A 21221-nucleotide genomic window follows, 5' to 3' on the forward strand; every position below is an offset into this window, starting at 1 on the left:
TTGAGTCATGCTGTGCCACCTTTTTGTTGTTGTTGTTTGTTTTTTTGCATTGGCTACTGGCAGAGATAGGATCTCACATTTTCCCTAGGCTCACACTTGGGCTGAGGTCTGCCTATTTCCATAGCTAGGGTGACAGTTGTATATCACCATGCCAAGACTCTTCAGGTTAGATGAAGTCTTATGAACATCCTTTTGCTTTGCATTGGCTTAGAACTGCAATCATCCCAATCCCAGCCTCCCACATGGCTGGGATAAGAGGCGTAGGCCATCATCCCAGCCATTATTTGAGAACAGGTACCCTCTGCTTGTGTGGGCTGGCCTTGAACTGCAAACTGCCAATCTCAGCCCCCAAGTAAACAGGATTACAGGTGTAAGCACTGGTGACCGGCTCGCAAATGATTTCTAACTTGTATTTTGGGACAGAAAGTACCTCATAACAGTTTGAGACACAATCCTATACTTCAAATTTGTTAGAATATTTAGTATCAAATACTTACATCTTTATAGATATCCAATAAAATCTATATGTATGTACAATAAATTACATACATATCAATCTTGTTTAAATAAAAACATAAAATCCTTTTTCAGACTTTCTAGAACATAATGGATGTATTTAAGTGATATACATTATACTGTCAGAATAATTTTTTAATTAAAAGTTAGGTCTTGGGGAGACTACACTAAATATTACTTTTCTCTCCCTGGAATATAGTTTAACATGTCAAGATGAAAAGTAAAACTGACTTGAAGTTATATAAAACTATGAAATATGAAAGTTGAAGGATCTGGCAAGAAGGAAATGTGTAGGGGACATGTGGACTGCTTCTATTTATTTTTGCCTTACTCTTTTTTTTTCTATCTCTGGCCTTTCTGATTATTCTCTATGCCCAGCAAAATAAAATCTAGGCTCTTAGGAAACTGTTTTACTGTTATACGACAGGAAAGATTTGGTCATGGTAGTATAAATTTTATAGTTCCCTCTGCATAAACATTTTCCCGCTTTTACTTTGCTCTGACTCTAGAAGATTCAATTTTATGAAATAGGTTTCTGGTTAGATTTAATGAATGGGCATTACTAATAGATAAGAAAGTAGGAAGAAATAAGGAAAAAATATGTATTTATCTATCTTTTTCCAGCTGTGGCAGAGATACTAAAAGCTATAACTCCAATAATAGTGCCCATTACTATAGCTCTCTAGGTTTGCTTGTTCTTATTACACTGGTACTCATAACTGCTATATGGATGTTGTTATTCATCAGAAATTTATCATCTCTTGTTGATAAGTTTCCCTGAACCATGCACCTATTTTAAACAGTCCTTTTGAGGAAAAACATTAATTATTCCCTGAGCATTAGTGGCTGGCTCATTTTAGCTACCTGGGAGGGTAAAATTGGAAAGAGCATGGTTCAAGGCCAGCTTGGGGGGGGGAGTATATAAGATCCATTTTTAGTGGAGTGATTGGTGAGGTGGCATATGCCTGTTATCCGAGCTACAAGAGAAAGCCTAGCACAGTTGGGTCACTCTCAGGAGGCCCTAATAGCCAAAAAGCCAGAGACTAGTATAACAAAAAAAAAGAATCTCACTGAATCTACTGAGTGTGTCAAGACCTAACTCCAAATGCCTCCAATGTGCTTTATACTATGTTAGAAACCAAGAAAGAATGGAGAACAGAGAGCTTCAATGAGGTTATACATGTTAGGAGGTCCTTAGAATAGAAGGAATAAACTTCAGATGCCAGCATGTAAAATGGAGAAAATAAATACAGAAATTTCTAGGGGATGTCTTTAAATCTTAAGAACTCCAACCCCCCAAGAACTTCAGTTCTCAGTCACAAACCTGTTTTCTTTACTCACATATAAGATAAAGTAATTATATTACTTTTCCTACAGAAATAAGGATGACAGAAAGGGGAAAAATGGGTAGAAAGTGTGGGTAGAGGAAAGAGAAGGGAGAGTAGGAAAGAAGGAAACACAGGATGACAGGGAAGGAGCTGTTTCTGTAGTAGCAGCAGTTACAGTAGTAGCAGGAGTGGAGTGGGGTAAGAGTTAGGATGAGAATCTAAATCTAGTTAAGCCTATAGCCCCAATGACTAGTTCATAAAGAAAGATGTGATAGAACAACATATTCAACTTTACCATGAGATGCAATCAGCAAAGGCCAAAATGAGAAACATGAAAGTACACAACCAAGCTGGGAGCCAGTGGATCACGCCTGTAATCCTAGCTACTCAGGAGGCTGACATCTGAGGATCGCGGTTCAAAGCAAGCCTGGATACTAAAGTCCATGAGATTCTAATTTCCAATTAACCACTACAAAACAGGAAGTGGTGCTGTGATTCAAGGGGTAGAGCAATAGCCTTGAGCTGAAGAGCTCAGGGACAGCACCCAGGCCCAGAGTTCAAGCCCTATAACCAACAAAAAAAAGGAAAGAAAGAACAAAACCAATTATTCGCAAGAAATGACAACAAGCAAAGACTGAGTTTGGAACCAGTAGCTTCAAAAATTAAAGATTGCTAAATATAGGTGCCCAGCCCTACATTCTTTTTAAGGATTCATTTCTTTAGATTCCAAATAATTTTTCCCCTTTAAAAATGGCACAGATAATTGTAATCACTCTATATATCACCCATCAATAAAATACAAATTTTAAAAAATGGCACAGGTAAAGTCAGGTGCAAGTAGCTCGTGCCGGTAAACCGTAGATCTCAGAAAGTTGAGATCTAAGGATTGGGGTTCAAAGTCAGCTGGGGCAAGAAACTCTGAGTTTCTTTTCTCCATTAAACTACCAAAAAAGCTGGAAGTAGAGCTGTGGCTCAAGTGGTAGAGTGGTAGCCTTGACCAAGGAGAATCTCAGGGATAGCACCCAGGACCAGAATCAAAGCCCCAGGTCGAAGTCCCAGGACTGATACACATATACAAAAATGAACTTATAAAAAAGAGGGGGGAGGGAGAGAGAGAGTCTAAGAGACTGTTAGTATTTGTGGGTTTCAGAACCACAGACAGTGGTCTTTGGATTAGCTATCCCATGCTGGTGGGTGGTAATAATGTAAATGAACAAAGATATGAGATGTTAAAATCACATGTTATTCTGGAATTTCCAAGGACAGAAGTAGCTATTACTCATAAACCCCTTATGATGTCTCGTTAAACATAGTTTATTTAAATGTACACATAGTACTTATGATTGTTCTAATTTAAATCTCATAACAAAAATAATATACAAATTATTAACATTTTACCTGCTGTGAAGAGAGAGTATAACTGTCCTCCATAAGCAAGAAGAATACTAGACATAACATAGGCAGGAAGAGCGCCACCATGAAATCGAACTACCTAGAAAACAGGCAAATTAATGGGCAAATTCTAAATATTCATGTTAAGAAACAAATACACTTTACCAAAAAAAAGAAAAAGAACCAAATACATTTTAACACAAAATGAAAAGTTATTTTTCACTTTGCACTTTTCTGAAATGTTAATAAAGATATTTTGAGTAATGAGTATTAAAAACTCTAAATAGGTGTTATTAATATACATCATTGACAGAAACCTTTAAAATTTCAAAGGTATAACTGAGTAGAAAAGACAATATAACTGCTTATCAAAGCTTATTTATTAATCACTTCCTATGTTTCAAGATTAAACATATTATATGCATTATCTCATGTTATCCTCCTCTGCCCCCCCTCCCGAAGTTCTGAGATAGTTCTTATCTGTAAATACAGTAGAAAAAGCTCAGGTATGAAGAGCCCAAGTACCCTGCATAGTTACAAATGTAACAACAGGTAAGTCACTTATCTTCTCTATATATTTATCAGTTCAATGTGTTCCATCATAGCATTTATAGATGGTTAAAAGACTGAATATACTCATTAGGAAAACATCTAATATTAATGTTGACACATTATCTATCTTTAAACCTTAGCTGTAATTAACTTTTACATTCTTAACTAAAGTGGAAACCCTGTGAAACTTGAATTTAAATTCAGCTTGAGTTTATACTCGGTATGCTAGAGTGCCTGAAGTTATTCTACCAGTTGATCCAGTCTGCACAAAACAAATAACAAAATGTTTTCAAATGTTTTCCTTTTATGGGGCAATTTTAGTTGTACAAAATAATAGGTTTCATGGCATTTCATATATGTATATTCTGTACTTCTTTGAATATTCAGATTTAAAAGAAAGTTAACCTTAAAAGACCTTTTTCTGGCCAGGCACTGGTGGTTCCAATCTGTAATACTACCTTTTCTAGAGGCTGAGATTTGAGGATTATGGTTCAAAGCCAGCCCAAGTAGGAAAGTCTGTGAGACTCTTATCTCCAATTAACTACTCTTCACCAAAAAACAAAAACTAAAACAAAACCCAAAACACCCAATAACAACAACAAAAAAAGTAGAAGCGGGGCTGAGAGGCTCAAGTGAAAGAGTGCTAGCCTTACACAAGGAAAGATCAAGGAGCCAAACTGGTGGCTCACGCCTGTAATCCTAGCTGCTCTGGAAGTTGAGATCTGAGAATCAAGGCTCAAAGCCAGCTCAGGAACAAAAGGACCTGAGAATCTTATCTCCAATTAACCTCCAGAAAACAGGAAATGGGGCAGTAGCCTTGACTTGAAGAGGTCAGGGACAATGCCCAGGTCCAGGGGTAGGGCAGTGGCCTTGAGCTGAAGAGGTCAGGGATAGCCCTCCAGGTAAAGTTCAAGCCTCATGACTTACAATAAATAAATAAATAAATAAGAAAGAAAGAAAGAAAGAAAGAAAGAAAGAAAGAAAGAAAGAAAGAAAGAAAGAAAGGAAGGAAGGAAGGAAGGAAGGAAGGAAGGAAAAGAAAAGAAAAGAAAAGAAAAGAAAAGAAAAGAAAAGAAAAGAAAAGAAAAGAAAAAAGAGAGAGAACAGAAAATTTCAAAAAAAATTCTAAAGCCCATACTTGTGACTTACAGCTTTACATGACAGGAGGTGAAAATTGGAGTGGAAAGGAAAATGTCATGTTTTCCCTATTGTTGCAGTGACATAACTGGCAATGTACAGTATAAGGTAGAGTATGGAAGGAAAGCTAGACATGGGGGCTGTTTGGGGGGCTGAAACAGAAGTGGAGAGACCGACTCTTTCTCTTAGCATGCTCCAGGGACAGACTCCAGGATTATATTCAAGCTTAGTCTCTTACTAGCCCTAAGCCCAGGCAAGTTATTTTACTCATCCTTACCTCTAAGTTTGCACCAGTCAAATCAGACAAACAACATTTACCTCATAAGAGTGTGTAAGGCGAATGAGGGAAACCATTGAGCCTAAGTTCCTTTGAGTCTGGCTTACTTCACTTAATATGATTTTTTCTAAGTCTTTCCATTTCCTAACAAATGGGGCGATGTCATTCTTTCTGACAGCAGCATAGAATTCCATTGTGTACAAATACCACAACTTGTTGATCCACTCATCAACTGAGGGACATCTGGGTTGGTTCCCTATCTTTGCTATGGTGAATAGTGCTGCAATGAACATTGTTGTGCTAGTGGATTTAGTATGCCCTTGTTTCTGGATGGTTGGGTAAATGCCAAGTAGTGGAATTGCTAGGTCATAGGGGAGTTCTATGTTTAGCCTTTTGAGGCACTGCCACACTGCTTTCCATAGTGGTTGAACGAGTTTGCACTCCCACCAACAGTGTAGTAGTGATCCCTCCTGGCCACATCCCCTCCACCATCTGTTATTATTCGTTTTCCTGATCCTGGCCATTCTAACTGGAGTGAGGTGGAATCTTAGAGTTGTTTTGATTTGCATTTCTTTTATGACCAGAGATGTTGAGCATTTCTTCACGTGTCTATAGGCCATTTTTGTTTCTTCTTCAGAGAAGACTCTCTTTAAGTCTTTGGCCCATTTTTTAATGGGATGGTTGTTACTTTGGAGATTAGTTTTGGAGTGATTCAATTTTTTGAGTTGTTGATATATTTTAGATATGAGGCCTTTGTTGTTTGGTTGGTGAAGATCTTCTCCCACTCTGTAGGCTTCCTAATTAATTTACTAGCTATGTCCTTTGCCATACAAAAGCTCCGCAGTTTAATGCAGTCCCACTTATCCAGTCTTTCTCTGATTTGTTGTGATTCTTGGTCCTTATTAAGAAAGTTTCGACCTGTGCCAAGGAGGCCTAGTGTATCTCCTATTCCTTCCTGTAAAGTTTTCAGTGTGTCAGCTTTTACCTCCAGGTCTTTGATCCATTTGGAGTTAATTCTAGTGCAGGGTGACAAAGAAGGATCCAACTTTAGTTTTCGGCAGGTGCTTAACCAGTTCTGCCAGCACCACTTGTTGAAGAGGTTGTCTTTCTTCCATTCTATTTTTTTGGCTCCCCTGTCAAAGATTAGGTGGCCATAGGTCTGTGGTTTAATATCTGGGTCTTCAGTTCTATTCCATTGGTCTTCAGGCCTGTTCTTGTGCCAGTACCAAGCTGTTTTGAGAATTATAGCCGTGTAATAGAGTCTAAAGTTTGGTATTGAAATTCCTCTGGCGCTGTTCTTTCTGCTAAGAAGTGTTTTTGCTATACGGGGTCTTTTATTATTCCATATGAAATTTTGGATTGCCTCTTCTATTTCTTTAAAGAATGCCATTGGGATATTGATGGGTATTGCGTTGAATTTGTAGATAGCCCTTGGCAAGATTGTCATTTTCACAATGTTGATTCTTCCAATCCAGGAGCATGGGAGGTTTTTCCATTTCCTTAGTTCTGCTTTAATTTCCTTTTTTAGGGTTTTAAAGTTTTCGTCAAAAAGGTCCTTTACATTCTTAGTTAAGCTAATTCCTAGGTACTTTATTTTCTTTGAGGCTATTGTGAAAGGAGTTACTTTCCTGATTATTGCCTCGTTCCTCTCACTGTTGGCTTAAAGGAAGGCTCAAAGGAACTTAGGCTCAGTGGTTTCCCTCATTCGTCATAATCAGTAGAAACCTTGGGCTCTACTAGCAGAGATCTGCAATAGAGCAAAATCTAGATACATAAGGCCATATAATGTGAAGCTAATTGAAAGGACCTCCAGGATATTGAAACAAAAACCATATAACGAATGATTGTTGTCCTTAATGTACTATGTTGTCTCTCATCTCCTTTGCTGTCCCTTGGTTATCTCATATTGGTATAGTATCTCACTTTGTTATCTGATATATTGAATTTATTTGTATTTGGTTATTTGAAATTTGATAGGGAAGGGGGGAAAACCAAGACGGGTGGGGGGGGAGGGTAATGGGTACCAAGACATGTGAAAGGGTATCAATGTATGTGAATTAATGCACCTTCTATCTGGCAAATATCATGTAACCCTTTTACTAATTTCAATAAAAAATTTTAAAAAAAAGAGTGTGTAAGGCTTAAATGTGTTTATACTTGTATAAAGCATTTGAAGTAGTAAAGTAACTAACACATAGGTGGTATGATTAACTGTTAAGACCCTAAATTCTCTTCTGAATCTCCTAAGAAGTCCTACATAGAGAGTTAAGTATAAGATTCATTTTAACAATAAAGGGCCACTCTTTTAAGCACTGAGTGTTATTCAGGGGCATAGATGCACATGGATACTTAAGGTACTATTAAATCTAATAGTCATAAATAGACTTCCGTGGTCACAGTAGTCAGACTTCAGGACTTAGTACTTGGCACAGTATTTCCTTACACTTTGTATTTAATGAAATTAAAAGTGAAGGCTCTTTGCCAAACTCATTCTATGAAGCCACCATAAACTTCATCCCAAAACCAGACAAGGACTCTTCAAATAAAGAGAACTATAGACCCATTTTTTGATGAACATTGATGCAAACTTCTCAACAAAATACTAACCAACCATCTTCAACAACTCATCAAAAAATTATATACTATGATCAAACAGGAATGCAAAGCTGGTTCAACATACACAAATCAATACAATTCAACACATCAATAGGAGCAAGGACAAAAATCATATGATTGTCTCAATAAATGCAGAAAAGGCATTTGACAAGATCCAACACCCCTTTATTTTAAAAGCTCTGGAGAAACTAGGAATCCATGGAACATTTCTCAGTATAATAAAGGCTGTGTATGACAAACCCACAGCTAGCATTGTACTTAATGTCGAAAAGCTAAAGCCATTCCCTCTAAAATCAGGAACGAGACAAGGCTGCCCACTCTCTCCAATCCTCTTTAACATAGTATTTGAATTCCTAGCCAGAGCAATAAGGCAAGAAGCAAGCATAAAGGGGATCCAAATAGGGAAAGAGGAAGTGAAACTTTCTCTCTTTGCAGATGACTTGATTCTGTACTTAAAGAACCCTATAGACTCCACTCCCAAGCTGCTTGAGCTGATTCAAAACTTTGGCAAGGTATCAGGGTATAAAATTAACCTTCAAAAATGAACTGCCTTCCTATATGCCAACATTCAGAGGAAAGAAGCAACAATCAGGAACGCAACTCCTTTTGCAATAGCCTCAAGGCTAGGCCTCTACCACTTGAGCCACAGTGCCACTTCTGTTTTTTTGGTGATTAATTGGAGATAAGAGTCTCACACACTTTCATGTCCAGGGTGGCTTTGACCCACAATCCTCAGATCTCAGCTTCCTGAGTAGCTAGGATTACAGGCGTGAGCCACCAGCACCTGGCTAAAACATTTATAATTTATTTTTTGGAGATGAGGGTTTTACATTTTTCAGGCTGGTCTTAAACTTTTGTTTTACGTGATCTTCTTTACCTCAGCCTCCCAAAAGCCGAGTTACAGAATCCAGCTGACAATTAACTATAACATTTATTTTTACCTTGTAATAATTGATTGTGTACATTACAAAAGCTCTTTGAAGTTGTTCAATGACCGAACATATACATTTCACTGTACAAAGAGTGTAGTATGAGAAATACAAAGCCTTAATATGGCATTTATACTTAGGCAAGCTCTTTAGATTGAGAATTAGCATCAATGCTCATGAAAGCTTCACTTTAAAGCAAGAATTGTACAACCATGGTCTGTGGGTCATGAATGGCTGTACAACTTTATTTACTGAAGTGAAAGAAAAATGAAGAAAAAAGGAGATAGAACAAATAAGTAGCTGTAGTAGTGACAGCAGCTAAAAAGACTGATCTGTTAAAGTGTTAATTTATAGAAAAAGACTGCAGCCTCTTTTCATTAGCTAGTAACAAGACAATAAATAACCAGCCAGAAATCTCTTACCTGTCCAAGAATTTGAGAGAAGGAGGTCTTAACTGTCACCTAGTTAAAAACAATTATTCAAAAGATGTTATTTTTCCTGATCTTTCCTAGTTCACATTTCATTACACTAAGTACTTCTACACATTTCTATGCATAGTAAAAATTTTAAGTAATGGTAAAACTAAAGGCACAGAGATTTCAAAGAATCTTCTAAACTACCATCTAAGTATCTTAATACTATTGTATCAAGTGGTTTCACCATTCAACATATTTTCTGCTATTCTTTTTATTATCTTTAAATAGTTTTATAAGAGTTTCCATTTAACAATGCAGTTTATGAATACAATTCATTTTGAGTAGTGTCACTCCTTTCAACATACTCATGCTTCTTAATTTTGTAGGATATACGTTAGATTCTTGACTGCATTCTCCCCTTTTCTTCATTCATCTAAGCCTTTTCCCCTGACCCTGCCTCACTCCTTTTGAGTAGCACTATGATGTGTACAGCAATTCTTTACAAAGCTATTTAAAAATAACTAGCACATGCAATAAACACATCATAGTGGCTACAGAAATTTAAGGAAAAATATTATTTCAAAATGTAGCTCATCTTTAATTATCTCTACCATTTTGAGTTCCTTGAGGATATCAGAAAGTCTGGGGAAAGGAAATAATGTGCCTGTTTTGTCAAAAGAGGGACTTCTTGACAATGTTAAAACATTGACATTTTAAAAGCAAGAAGTAGATGGAGCCAAACTGTTAAGCATAATTCTCACCATCACTTTAATACTGAAATATGAAGGTGCAATTAAAAAAACACACAGACTTAATGAAGGTGCAATTTAAAAAAATAACACACAGACTTACAAAGCCCTTTATTAGAAACAGACTGAAAGATATCAGAACATTAATGAAATCCATGAGTTATGAATTAATTCATATTGTAAGTTCAACTGAAACAATTCAAGGAACAGATTCTATTAATTTGACAATCCCAATCCTAGTTTACCCTAAGAAAGTTGGCTCCATTAAAGAATCTAAAGATTTAAAAATTTAACACAGGTGAGCAGAAATAGCACTACCACTGAATTGAAATCTAAAATATTTTAAATATCTTCATACGTTTAATACTTAAAACAAATACTTTTAATATTTAAAATGTTTATTTCTTATGTTTATTGGCTTTCATGTCACCTTATATTTACAGTTAATATAAAGAAATTTCTAGTTTATTTTGCAACTGATTCATACTTAAAGATTAGAAATTATACATTACCTCATACTGACAGTCTGATGATGTGTACATTTTTAATAATGCTACATGGCTGTCATTTTCTGGTTGAGCAATATGAAGTTTCACAGAAATTTCTGTGGTGGATGGAACCCTGAAGAGATCATGTAAATATCAATTTTCCAATACAAAAATATCAGTAACTATCCAAGAGTAATTCAATGCTCAACACAATGCTATGAAATAAAATCAAGGAAGGCAGATGATAGGCATTTCATTATGGATCATCATGTTTCCAGTCATACCACAATGATTTCAATGTTCCCTCTCCGGATTTAAGACTTGGGGGAAAGAGTGGAAAGTGGTTCATGCTCCTGTAAATAGGGTTTAAGTTCTATATCATTTCATACTATATGATATCTTAAATTATGGACATGATGATAAAGGATATATACATATATATATATATATATATATATATATATATATTTGGGGGGGGTTGGTTGTGAGTCTTAAACTCTGGGCCTGGACACTGTTCCTGAGCTCTCCAGCTCAAGGCTAGTGCTCTACCACTTTGAGCTACAGTGCCACTTCCAATTTTCTGGTGGTTAATTAGAGATAGGAATCTCATGAACTTTAGTGCCTGGACTGGCTTTGAACAGTGAGCCTCAGGTCTCAGACTCTTCAGTAGCTAAGGTTACAGTAAGGAGCCACCAGCCCTGGCTAAAGGAAATATTTTAGTAAGACACACTTGTTTAAGTGAAGTGATATGAATAAATTAAGCAGAATATCTACTTTAAAAAAAAAAAACACCAAAGTCAAGTTCTCTAAAAAGCTTACTGGGCAATGGTGAGTGAATCTTCATAAGACCAGGGAATATGAAGTTTGTAGATACTAGTAATTTCCTCTGTTAAAATACAAAAAAAATGAAGCATTACTCATCATGTTACATAACTTTTATATAAACTACTATAATACCTGATTACATGATTGCTCAATTTTATAAAGCATCACCAGCAATTATTATATCACATAAGAAACAACACAGAGGGCCAGGAGTTTGGCCTAGTGGTAGAGTGCTTGCCTAGCACACACAAAGACCCGGGTTTGATTCCTCAGTACCACATACATAGAAAAAAAAAAAGCCAGAAATGTTGCTGTGGCTCAAGTGGTATAGCTCTTGCCTTGAGAAAGCCCAAGGACAGCATTCAGATCCTGAATTCAAGCCCCAAGACTTGCAAAAAAAGAAAAAAGAAACAATAGAGAATTCATTAAGACCTACAAAAGCTATTTGGGCATATTTCGTAGATGACTGAATTAGTACTAAAAGAAGACAAAGAGATACAGTACATTTTTTAAAAGTAGATATTTAAATGCAAACAGATTAAGGTACATTCCTTTAAGGGCATGTATAGCTAGGCACCAGAGCTTATACCTGTAATACTAGTTACTCAGTAGGCTAAGATCTGAGGATTACAGTTTAAAGCCAGCCCAGGCAAGAAAAATCTGTCAGACACATATCTACAATTAACCACCAAAGGCCAAAAATGGAGCTATGGCTGAAGTGGTAGAGTACTAGTCCTGAACACGAAAGCTCAGGAACTGAAAGAGCACAGACTCAGAGTTCAAGACCCCAGGACAGGAGGAAAAAAAGAAAAAAGAAAAAGAAAGTGTCTATATTTTATATTTCCCTTGGAAATGCAAACATTTTGTCTTATATATTTTATATATTTCATATAAAAAAGAAAAATATGAAATGATAAGTATTACAGAAAATTAGAGACCTATTGATTCTTCAAATGACAATACTACTTCCTATATATTTTTCAGAAGATATATTTACCTTTGACTCCGGAGCACCTGCTTACCACATTGATTTTAAAAGCCTGGTATATCTAATAGGGGTTTGACCACAAAAAACAAAAACAAATTTTTTTTTACTTGATTAGTGAAACAATACACAAAGTCAAGTCAATGTTTTCTGGTACAGTCAGGATAGTTACCTGTCCAAAGTTTAGAAGCTCTATATTGTAGTAGAGGCCACTTGTATTTAATATTACTTTCCTTGAAGACAATCCTAGTGAAACAAAAGTAATGTATAATTTAGAACATCAAAAGGTTTTTTAAACATTTGATTAAATAAAGCAATGCCAATACTTTTGAAATTAAGAAATTCAAGTATTTATATCCAATTTCAGAAAGGTATGTTTTCTTTGTAGGTGTTTCACTTTATAAGCTTTTTGTTATTTCTGTAGTAATACAGTATTATCTATCAAGTAATAGAGATTCTCTTTATGGATATGGATACATACAAACACACTATATGGAAAGCACGAAGCATATCAAAAGGACACAGGATCCAACCTGAAAAACATTCCTAACAACCAAAAGATACACGATGTCAGTACTGGTTTATAACCCACTGAATAAAAATATGTATACCTATAGCAACATTAAAAATAAAAGTAAGGCTGAGCCTGGTGGCTCATACCTGCAATCCTAGCTACTCAAGAGGCTGAGATTTGAGGATCATGGTTCAAAGCCAGCCTGAGCACTAAAGAACATGAGATTCTTATCTCCAATTAATCAGGGAAAATGGGAAGTGGGGCTTGGCTCAAGGGTAGGGCAATAGCCTTGAGCTGAAGGGCTTAGGGACAGCTTCCAGGCCCAGAGTTCAAGTCCTATGACCCCCCCCCCCCCCCCGCCAAAAAAAAAAAGTTATCCAAAACCAAGTGCTTACCGAAGGAAAAAAGATGAGTTACAGGAAGCTGTATGGATCTTGTCTCTTTTTTAAAGAATTCACAATCTGCAACAAACTGAAATACAAAATATTGATGTATTAGAAAAAACAGAGCTGGGGATCAGTGGCTCACGCTTGTAATCCTAGCTACTCAGGAAACTGAGATCTGAGGATCTCTGTTCAAAGCCAGGCTGGGCACAAAAGTCTGTGAGACTGTAGTCTCCAATTAACCACTAGAAAACCAGAAGTGGGACTGTGGCTACAAAGTTCAAGCCCCATGATAGACAAATAAATAAATAAATAAATAAATAAATAAATAAATAAATAAAAATAAAACAGTAGAAGATCTTGATGTCTAAGTGGAAGTGTGTGTGTGTGTGTGTGTGTGTGTGTGTGTGGTGTATATACAGTCTTAGCTTTGCTATTTAGTAGTGATCACATTCTAACTCTATATCTTATGTAGCAAGAAATCCTTATGGATTTCCAATACTCTAAAACTGAGAAAATTGGCTTAAATTAATTGAAATTATTAATGTGTCATTTCTACAATAACTTCATAATAACACTTTATAGTTTTGTGTGTCTGTAGGACATTTAAAGCATTAAGATCCAAGGCTAACTCTAAATTAAGATAAATATTTTTATTGTCAACAAGAATATGTAATGGTACTTTTTAAAAAATATATATTTGGGGCTGGGAGTTTGACCTAGTAGTAGAGTGCCTGCCTAGCATGCACAAAGAGCCGAGTTCGATTCCTCAGTACCATTAAATAGAAAAAACCAGAAGTGGTTCTGTGGCTCAAGTGGCAGAGTGCTGGCTTTGAGGAAGAAGCCCAAGGACAGTGCTCAGGCCCTAAGTTCAAGCCCCAGGACTGGCACACAAAAAAATCCTACATTTGCTAACTAGTCAAAAAAGATTTAAAAAAGAAAATAGGGCTGTGGCTCAAGGGACAGGGAGGTAGCCTTGAGCTGAAGAGCTCAAGGACAGTGCCAGGCCCAGAGTTCAAGTCCCATGACCAACAAAAAAGATGAGTTTATATTTAAAAAGGAATGCGAAGACTTATTGTCATTCATCTACAAATGACTAATGTTAACTGTGTGAGATTATTCAAGGCCAACCAATTTTATAGAAAATGGAAAAAAGCTTTACTATATATGAAGAAAAATAGTGACATTGCACCATTACAATTTTTGTAGGGAAATTTCTTTTTAAATAACATTCTTTAAAACTGTAAGAAACTTTGTTCACAGCTAGCTACAAGAATTGTTTCTGTAAAGGTAAAAAGATTAAAATAATATCCACAATGTAATAAAATTATTTTAATCAACAGAAGCTGATCTAAAAAACAAAAAGAAGAATTTTAGGCCTAGAGGAATGATCCAAGTGATAGATGACTGCCCAGTAAGCATAAACTCCTGAATTAAAATCCAAGTACTAAGAAAACAAAGAATTGATTTCCTCGTTATAGAAAGCAAGTAATCTGTTGCCTCCAGAAAGTAGCAAGCTAGTGGAGTCCATCTTTAGTTTTCTGGCAACTAAACCTTGGATGTCTTTTGCCTCTTGGGTAGATTTTCAAAAAAGTTAAGGGCAGATAAGGAAAACTATAATAAACAAAATAGGAAAAGCTTGCTAAGGCCCCTTGTTGTCATTCATTCATTTCTCTGCAAGTCAAAGAAAGAGCTGAGAGCACTGGTGGCTCATACCTGTTTTACTGGCTACTCAGGAGGCTGAGATCTGAGGATAGTGGTTTGAAGCCAGACAGGCAGGAAAATTGGTGAACTCACCTCCAATTAACTGTGAAAAAGTTGAAAATGGAGCCTATAACTCAAGTGACAGAGTGCAACCTCTGAGGAAAAAAAGCTCCTAGACCCTTAGGACAGGCTCAAAAACAAAAACAAGACAAAAATATATTTTTTTGTTAAAGAAAATAGCTGTTCAAAGACTAGAGAAGGAGCCAGGTGCAGTGGATCACGCCTGTGATCCTAGCTACTCAGGAGGCTAGGATATGAGGATCACGGTAACAAAGCCAGCCTAGGTACTAAAAAAGTCTGTGAGACTCTCATCTTCAATTAACCACCAGAAAACTGGAAGTGGTGCTGTGGCTCAAGGGATAGGGTGGTAGCCTTGAGGTGAAGAGCTCAGGGAAATGCTCAGGCACAGAGTTCAAGTCCCACAACCGACAAAAAAAAAAAGCTAGAAAAATATATTAAACAGAATTATTTGTCGTTTTACAAAGCATGTTTGGGTAAGTTATGAGTCAGGAAGACATTTTTAAAATGAATTTTCATCACTTTGTGCACATATTTGAAGTAATAAGACTTTTATTAAAATTGCCTTAAAATGTGGCTATGCCACTAGCTTTATATAATGTAGTAAGTTTTTATCCAAAAGATAAATCATTTCTTGGCTTGGTTCTAAAACATACAAAGTTAAGTAAATTCCTAGTGAAGGTTTTTTTTTTTTTTGGAGGAAGGGTAAGGATGGGGGTAAGAATACAGGGCTAGAACTCAGGGCCTGAGCATTGTCCTTGAGCAATCTTGCTCAAGGCTAGCACTCTATCACTTTGAGCCATAGCCCCACTTCTGTTTTTCTGATGTTTAATTGGAGAGAAGAATCTCGCTAACTTTCCTTTTCCAGCTTGCTTTGAACCATGATTCTCAGATCTCAGCCTCTTGAGCAGTGAGGATTATAGGTGTGAGCCATGAGAGCCAGGCTTTCCTAGGGAGTTTTATTTTTATTTTCTGTTAATCAAAAAACTGAAGATAAATCTACATTTTAAAATTACAGTATTATAATCTTCAAACAGTTGTATAAAGGAGTTACCCTCCAATCAATTTATAAGTACAGTGTTACAATGTACTTTGATTGATGTCACTCCTTCCATCATTCTACCCTATAAATCCACATTTTGTATTTCTAAAATTATCAACTGGCTCAGTTTTTATTTTTTGCCAGTCCTGGAGTTTGAATTCAGGGCCTGCACACTGTCCTTAAGCTCTCTGAAGACTAACACTGTATCATTTGAACCACAGCACCACTTCTGGCTTTTTCTACATACATGGTACTGAGGAATTAAAGCCAGGGTTTTGTGCATTCTAGGTAAGCACTCTACCACTAGGTCATATCCCTGGCCCCTCAACTTTTCTTTTTACATTGTCTATCTGAATATATGCAACTTTCTGATGATAGATTATAACCATCATGCAAAAATTATGAAAGATTGACATTCATCCTAAGATAGTTTTGAACAAAAGTAGAGATAGCAATGTTGCTTTCCAAAGAACAGCAAGATATACTGCTAATACATATTTATTAGGCGGCTAATTCTATTGGTAGAAAAGCTCATTAACTTCTTGGAATAAACAGAGAAGGCCTTTTTACATTTGGGAAAGAAGTTAGATTCATTCAAAACCAACTTACCTGACAGAAAAACCCTTAAAGAGAGCTTTTAGCATTGAAGATGCTGAATTACCTCTCACTTGAGCTAAGCAAAACGAAACAATGAATCCATTGTAAGGTAATTAAGAGATTCAGTCTTTGAGATGACTCCCAATTACATCCCCCCTTTCCTTTCTCTAATTTTTTTCTTATTATTTGGCCTAGAAATCTTATCAGTTTTCTCATTCAAGTAACTTTCCTTTTTTTTTTGGAAGTCATGGGCTCAAGACTCTGGGCCTGGGCATTGTCCTTAAGCTTTTCAGCTCAAGGCTAACACCCCTACCCCTTTGCACCTCAGTGCTACTTCCAGTTTTCTAGTAGTTAATTAGAGATCAGAGTCTCATGGTCTTTAGTGCCTGGGCTGGCTTTGAGCCACAATCCTCAGATCTCAGCCTCCTGAGTAGCTGGAATTAAAGGCATGAGCCACCACATCCAGCACATTCAAGTAACTTTCTCAAGTTTTTAGTGACAGACACTGAAATCTTAGTATGCAAAGTATAATAAAACTTATCTGGTCATTGCTCTCAAAGAGTTCACAGAATGGGTAATGGTAATTAAAAAAACACATAAGCCAATAAAATATAATAGATGGAAAAAATTTCTCAAAAAAGTGATAAACAAAATGTCATGATATTCAGTAAAAGGTTGTTGGAGGAGTAGACAAAAGAACCAGAGTGATTATTAGGTCTCATCTTGAACAATGTTAACTGGGTTCAATAGAGAAAGGGTATAGTGCAGAGGGCTTTTTAATTTCTACCTTGTTTCCTCCCCCACGTCTCTTAAAGATCTTTTTTTCCTACTCCCATTTCCCTAGTATAGCCCTCCTAACTCCTGGTGAAGTGCCTGGTCTTCCTCTTTCTTTTTTCCTCTTATCTCTTTTCATTAGTGCACGTTAATTATACAAAATCAGCCTTTCTGTTTCTGATTCATTCTAGACCACAAATCTATTTTTTCTAAATAAATGATGTGGATTTATTATTGCTTTGTTGAAAAATCTTATACCTTCCTCTACTTCCGAAATTCTAGACAGTCCTGAATTTTCTAATCTAGGCTTTTCTATGGCATTGTTCTCTATATGGAAGCCATCTTTTTTTTTTTTTTTTTTTTTGCCAGTCCTGGGCTCCTTGGACTTTTTCAAGGCTACCACTTGAGCCTCAGCACCACTTCCAGAAATGAATCTGGGCCTTCGTGCATGATAGGCAAGCACTCTACCACTAGGCCAAACTCCCAGCCCCGAAAGCCATCTTTTCAAAGTTATTTACTGTGTTCCAAATACACAGCAATGCTTTCTCATAGTTCTGTTTTGCTTTTACTCTTCCTTTGTCTTGAACTGTTATGTCCCTTTCAATCCTTTGCAACGTTATTACTACTGACTTTTGGGACTGAACTTTGAACAACTAAGGAGGTGAATTTTGAATTCTATTTCATTTTAATTTATATTTAAATAGCCATACTTGCTAATGATTTAGGTATTGACAGGACTGTTCTGAAATGTTCAACTGACTATAAAATTTCTAACTACTCTTTAAGGCCATGTAAATTATGACCCCACTATAAAGCCATCCTTGATTCCTTCAAACAGAGATATATCCTCCTGTAGTTTTAATGTACTTGCTAAATCCTGGCTTTTAAAATATGTATTTATTGGCCGGGAGTTTGGCCTAGTGGTAGAGTGCTTGCCTAGCATGCATGAAGACCCGGGTTCAATTTCTCGGTACCACATACATAGAAAAAAGCCAGAAGTGGTGCTGAGGCTCAAGTGGTAGAGCTCTAGCCTTGAGAAAGTCCAAGGACAGTGCTCAGACCCTGAGCCCAAGCCCAAGACTGGCAAAAAAATAAAATAAAATAAAATATGTATTTATTAAGTTTTTCTTTTTTCCCATTCTCCCTTTTTTCAACATGATGACAAGTAATGGTGTCATTTGTTTTATCTACTGTATTTCCTGGTAGATTTGTACATATAAAGTATATAAGTAGGAGATTCTAAAAGACTGCTAGAAAATTGGAACCAGTTCTTATTTAGAACCGAGATACTTGGGATTATTGTGCTTAGTTCAAGTTGTAGTAAATGATCCTAATTTAACAGTCATAGGTGGATCCCAAAATGATCTGTTTTAGATTAAGCCCAATGCAGAAAAAAAGTCATAAAAAAACACCTTAAAATTTAGCATGAGTTTCCCCCCCAAATTGTAATAAAAATCTTAACCCACTTGTTACCTTACTTCCATGAATAGAAGGCACATAAACAACAAGATGAGACAGAGATGGATAATCTTGAAGTCTTAACATTAGAAACTAAAAAAGAAAAAAAGAAATTAAAAAAATGCTTTTATTTTATTTATTAATGTAGAAATTAACTCATGTCAATAAATACTAATAAATACCTAATGTTCAGTTCACCATTGGAGAAAAAAACAACATTTTCTACTGCTCAAGCTTAGTTTGCTAGACCCAAGATTCATTCTGATGCTAAAACAAAAACAAAAAGGAAAACAAACAACAACAAAAAAACCCAACAAAAGAAAAGCACCTCAACTTTATGTTAGCTATATTACAAAATGCCCATTTTATACTTACTACAGAAAGTCAAATGCCTAATAAGTATTGTTAAATATGGACTACCATAAATATTCCTTAAAATATTTCTTTATGTATGATAAATGACATCTAACATACATTTAGGTATGTTATATCATGTCCACATTTGTTGTCTGTTCTTTTTTGTCAGTCATGGGGATTGAATTCTGGGTCTGGGCGCTGCCATCCTACCCTTAGAGCCACAGTGCCACTTTTGGTTTTCTAGTGGTTAATTGGAGATAAAAGTCTCAGGTTTTTTTATACCTGGGCTGGCTTTGAACCTTGATTCTCAGATCTCAGCCTCCTGAGTAGCTAGTAGGTGTGAGCCACCTCACCTGGCTACCTATCTTTTTGTAATCCGGCTATTTGTTACAGATGGTATTACATACAATCTTACCAATGTCTGAGACATCTATTTCCCTGAAACTCCTTTACTTTCAAAATGAATTGAGTATAATGTGTTACCATTTGAAATGACTGGTCATGTCAACATACTGTCAAATTTAATTTTAAATTAAATTAAAAATTTCTCAATAACTACAACAGATTCAGAAAATTGTTTAACAGTTTTTTAATCTCTGAAAGTAAAACTATGTATGTACAAACTGCAAGCCATTCCTTGTCACATGTATTTTGAAAGAACACATATCTAAAATGTAAGTGATCAAATCGAGTTAGATAAATTAATAGAATACCATATCTAAAATGCATATGGGACCAAATAATTCCTCATCTGAATATTAAAATTCTAAAATTTAATTTACCTTAATGGTTGGCAACAATTCAGCTTTCCATGATAAATCAACCCCTTGTCGGCTATGAAATAAGTATGAAGACATATTAGGAGACAATATGTTGACGTATTATAAAGTAATCTGCAGAGGAAAATAAATCTACAGACCTGGCAGTTATAGTAAACAGAAGTTTAAGAACTCTAATATCCTCAGTTCAAATAGTGCTTTCAGCAAACAAACAAAAAACCTCCGACAATCAATGAATTCAATGTTTACAAAAATGACTGGTGTGTTCAGTTTTTTCCATTTCAATATTTACAAAAGTTAACAGTATATTCATTTCTTTAGTTTTCACTTAAAAATAAATACTATAATATAGTAGTATATATGAAAGAATACAGGAAGTTATTCTAAAGTGCCAATTCTGAATATTGTTTAAGAAGACCGAACAATGGAATGTTCTGGTTCAAAAGACTTACCACATGGAAGTGCTGTTTATGCAGCCAAAAATCCAACTACTTGTATCCTGTTTATTAATAAAATAAAAATATTATGGTAAGCATCCATGTAAATAAATGTCCACAACTCATTCCTGGTATCTAGTATAGGATGAGAAGGAGCAAGGAAAACATAAAGAAGCACTTTGTGGCTGAGATAGTCATGGATAGGCCAAGAGGTCTAAAGTCAACATGTGTGTGGAAGCATTAACCCAGTGTAGCAAAGACAGTGACCTGAAGGTGTCACTACAGCATAGCACCTAATAAGCAGTTTCCACTGTTAAACCAAAAAAAAAAGGATACTTTTATTAGTTATTACATATGTTTTAGTTAATACCTATATTTTAGTAAAAAACAAAAGTATGAGCAACTGAAAGCTTTTTTCTTTTTTGAGCTCAGGGCCTGAGCACAGTCCTTGGACTTCTCAAGGCTAGAGCTCTACCACTTGAGCCTCAGCACCAATTCTGGCTTTTATCTATGTATGTGGTACCAAGGAATTGAACCTGGGTCTTTGTGCATGCTAGGCAAGCACTCTACCACTAGGCCAAACTCCGGGCCCCAAAAGCTTTTTTTAACAAAGAGAAATGCTAGCAATGAAAAGTGTACAGTCTATATAAGGTTCTTTTACCTTTCCATTTGTATTCCTATCTAATTACTAGCACAGGTGCATTTACACTGAAGCACAATCCAAAAGGCTCAAGATCAGAGCAGCCTTGAACTGCTATAGACATGACTATAATGATTTCTTTGGTGCTCTGTCTGGGAATCCCTGTCCACAGATCCTTTTTGGCTTTGATTTACTTTTCAGATAGGATCTTGTGCTTTTGTCCTTAGCTAGCCTTACAATCTTGTTAC

The 21221-nt window shown here is 36.0% G+C and overlaps 1 protein-coding gene across 1 annotated transcript in view; it reads right to left on the reverse strand.

The window, feature by feature from the left end:
• Positions 1 to 21221, reverse strand: part of Pgap1 (post-GPI attachment to proteins inositol deacylase 1) — an 82178-nt gene that overhangs the window by 21410 nt on the left and 39547 nt on the right. The window contains exons 11-20 of the mRNA XM_090354533.1: positions 20349 to 20395; positions 19900 to 19951; positions 18776 to 18853; positions 13120 to 13195; positions 12383 to 12456; positions 12223 to 12274; positions 11220 to 11286; positions 10425 to 10533; positions 9170 to 9208; positions 3243 to 3336 (exon numbers count right to left, since the gene is read on the reverse strand). Coding sequence (XP_090210659.1) covers positions 3243 to 3336; positions 9170 to 9208; positions 10425 to 10533; positions 11220 to 11286; positions 12223 to 12274; positions 12383 to 12456; positions 13120 to 13195; positions 18776 to 18853; positions 19900 to 19951; positions 20349 to 20395 — 688 coding nt within the window. The remainder of the gene's footprint in view (positions 1 to 3242; positions 3337 to 9169; positions 9209 to 10424; positions 10534 to 11219; positions 11287 to 12222; positions 12275 to 12382; positions 12457 to 13119; positions 13196 to 18775; positions 18854 to 19899; positions 19952 to 20348; positions 20396 to 21221) is intronic.

The sequence above is a fragment of the Megascapheus bottae genome, chromosome 21 (assembly GCF_031878675.1).
Source record: "Megascapheus bottae isolate mThoBot1 chromosome 21, mThoBot2.hap1, whole genome shotgun sequence".
NCBI lineage: Eukaryota > Metazoa > Chordata > Mammalia > Rodentia > Geomyidae > Megascapheus > Megascapheus bottae.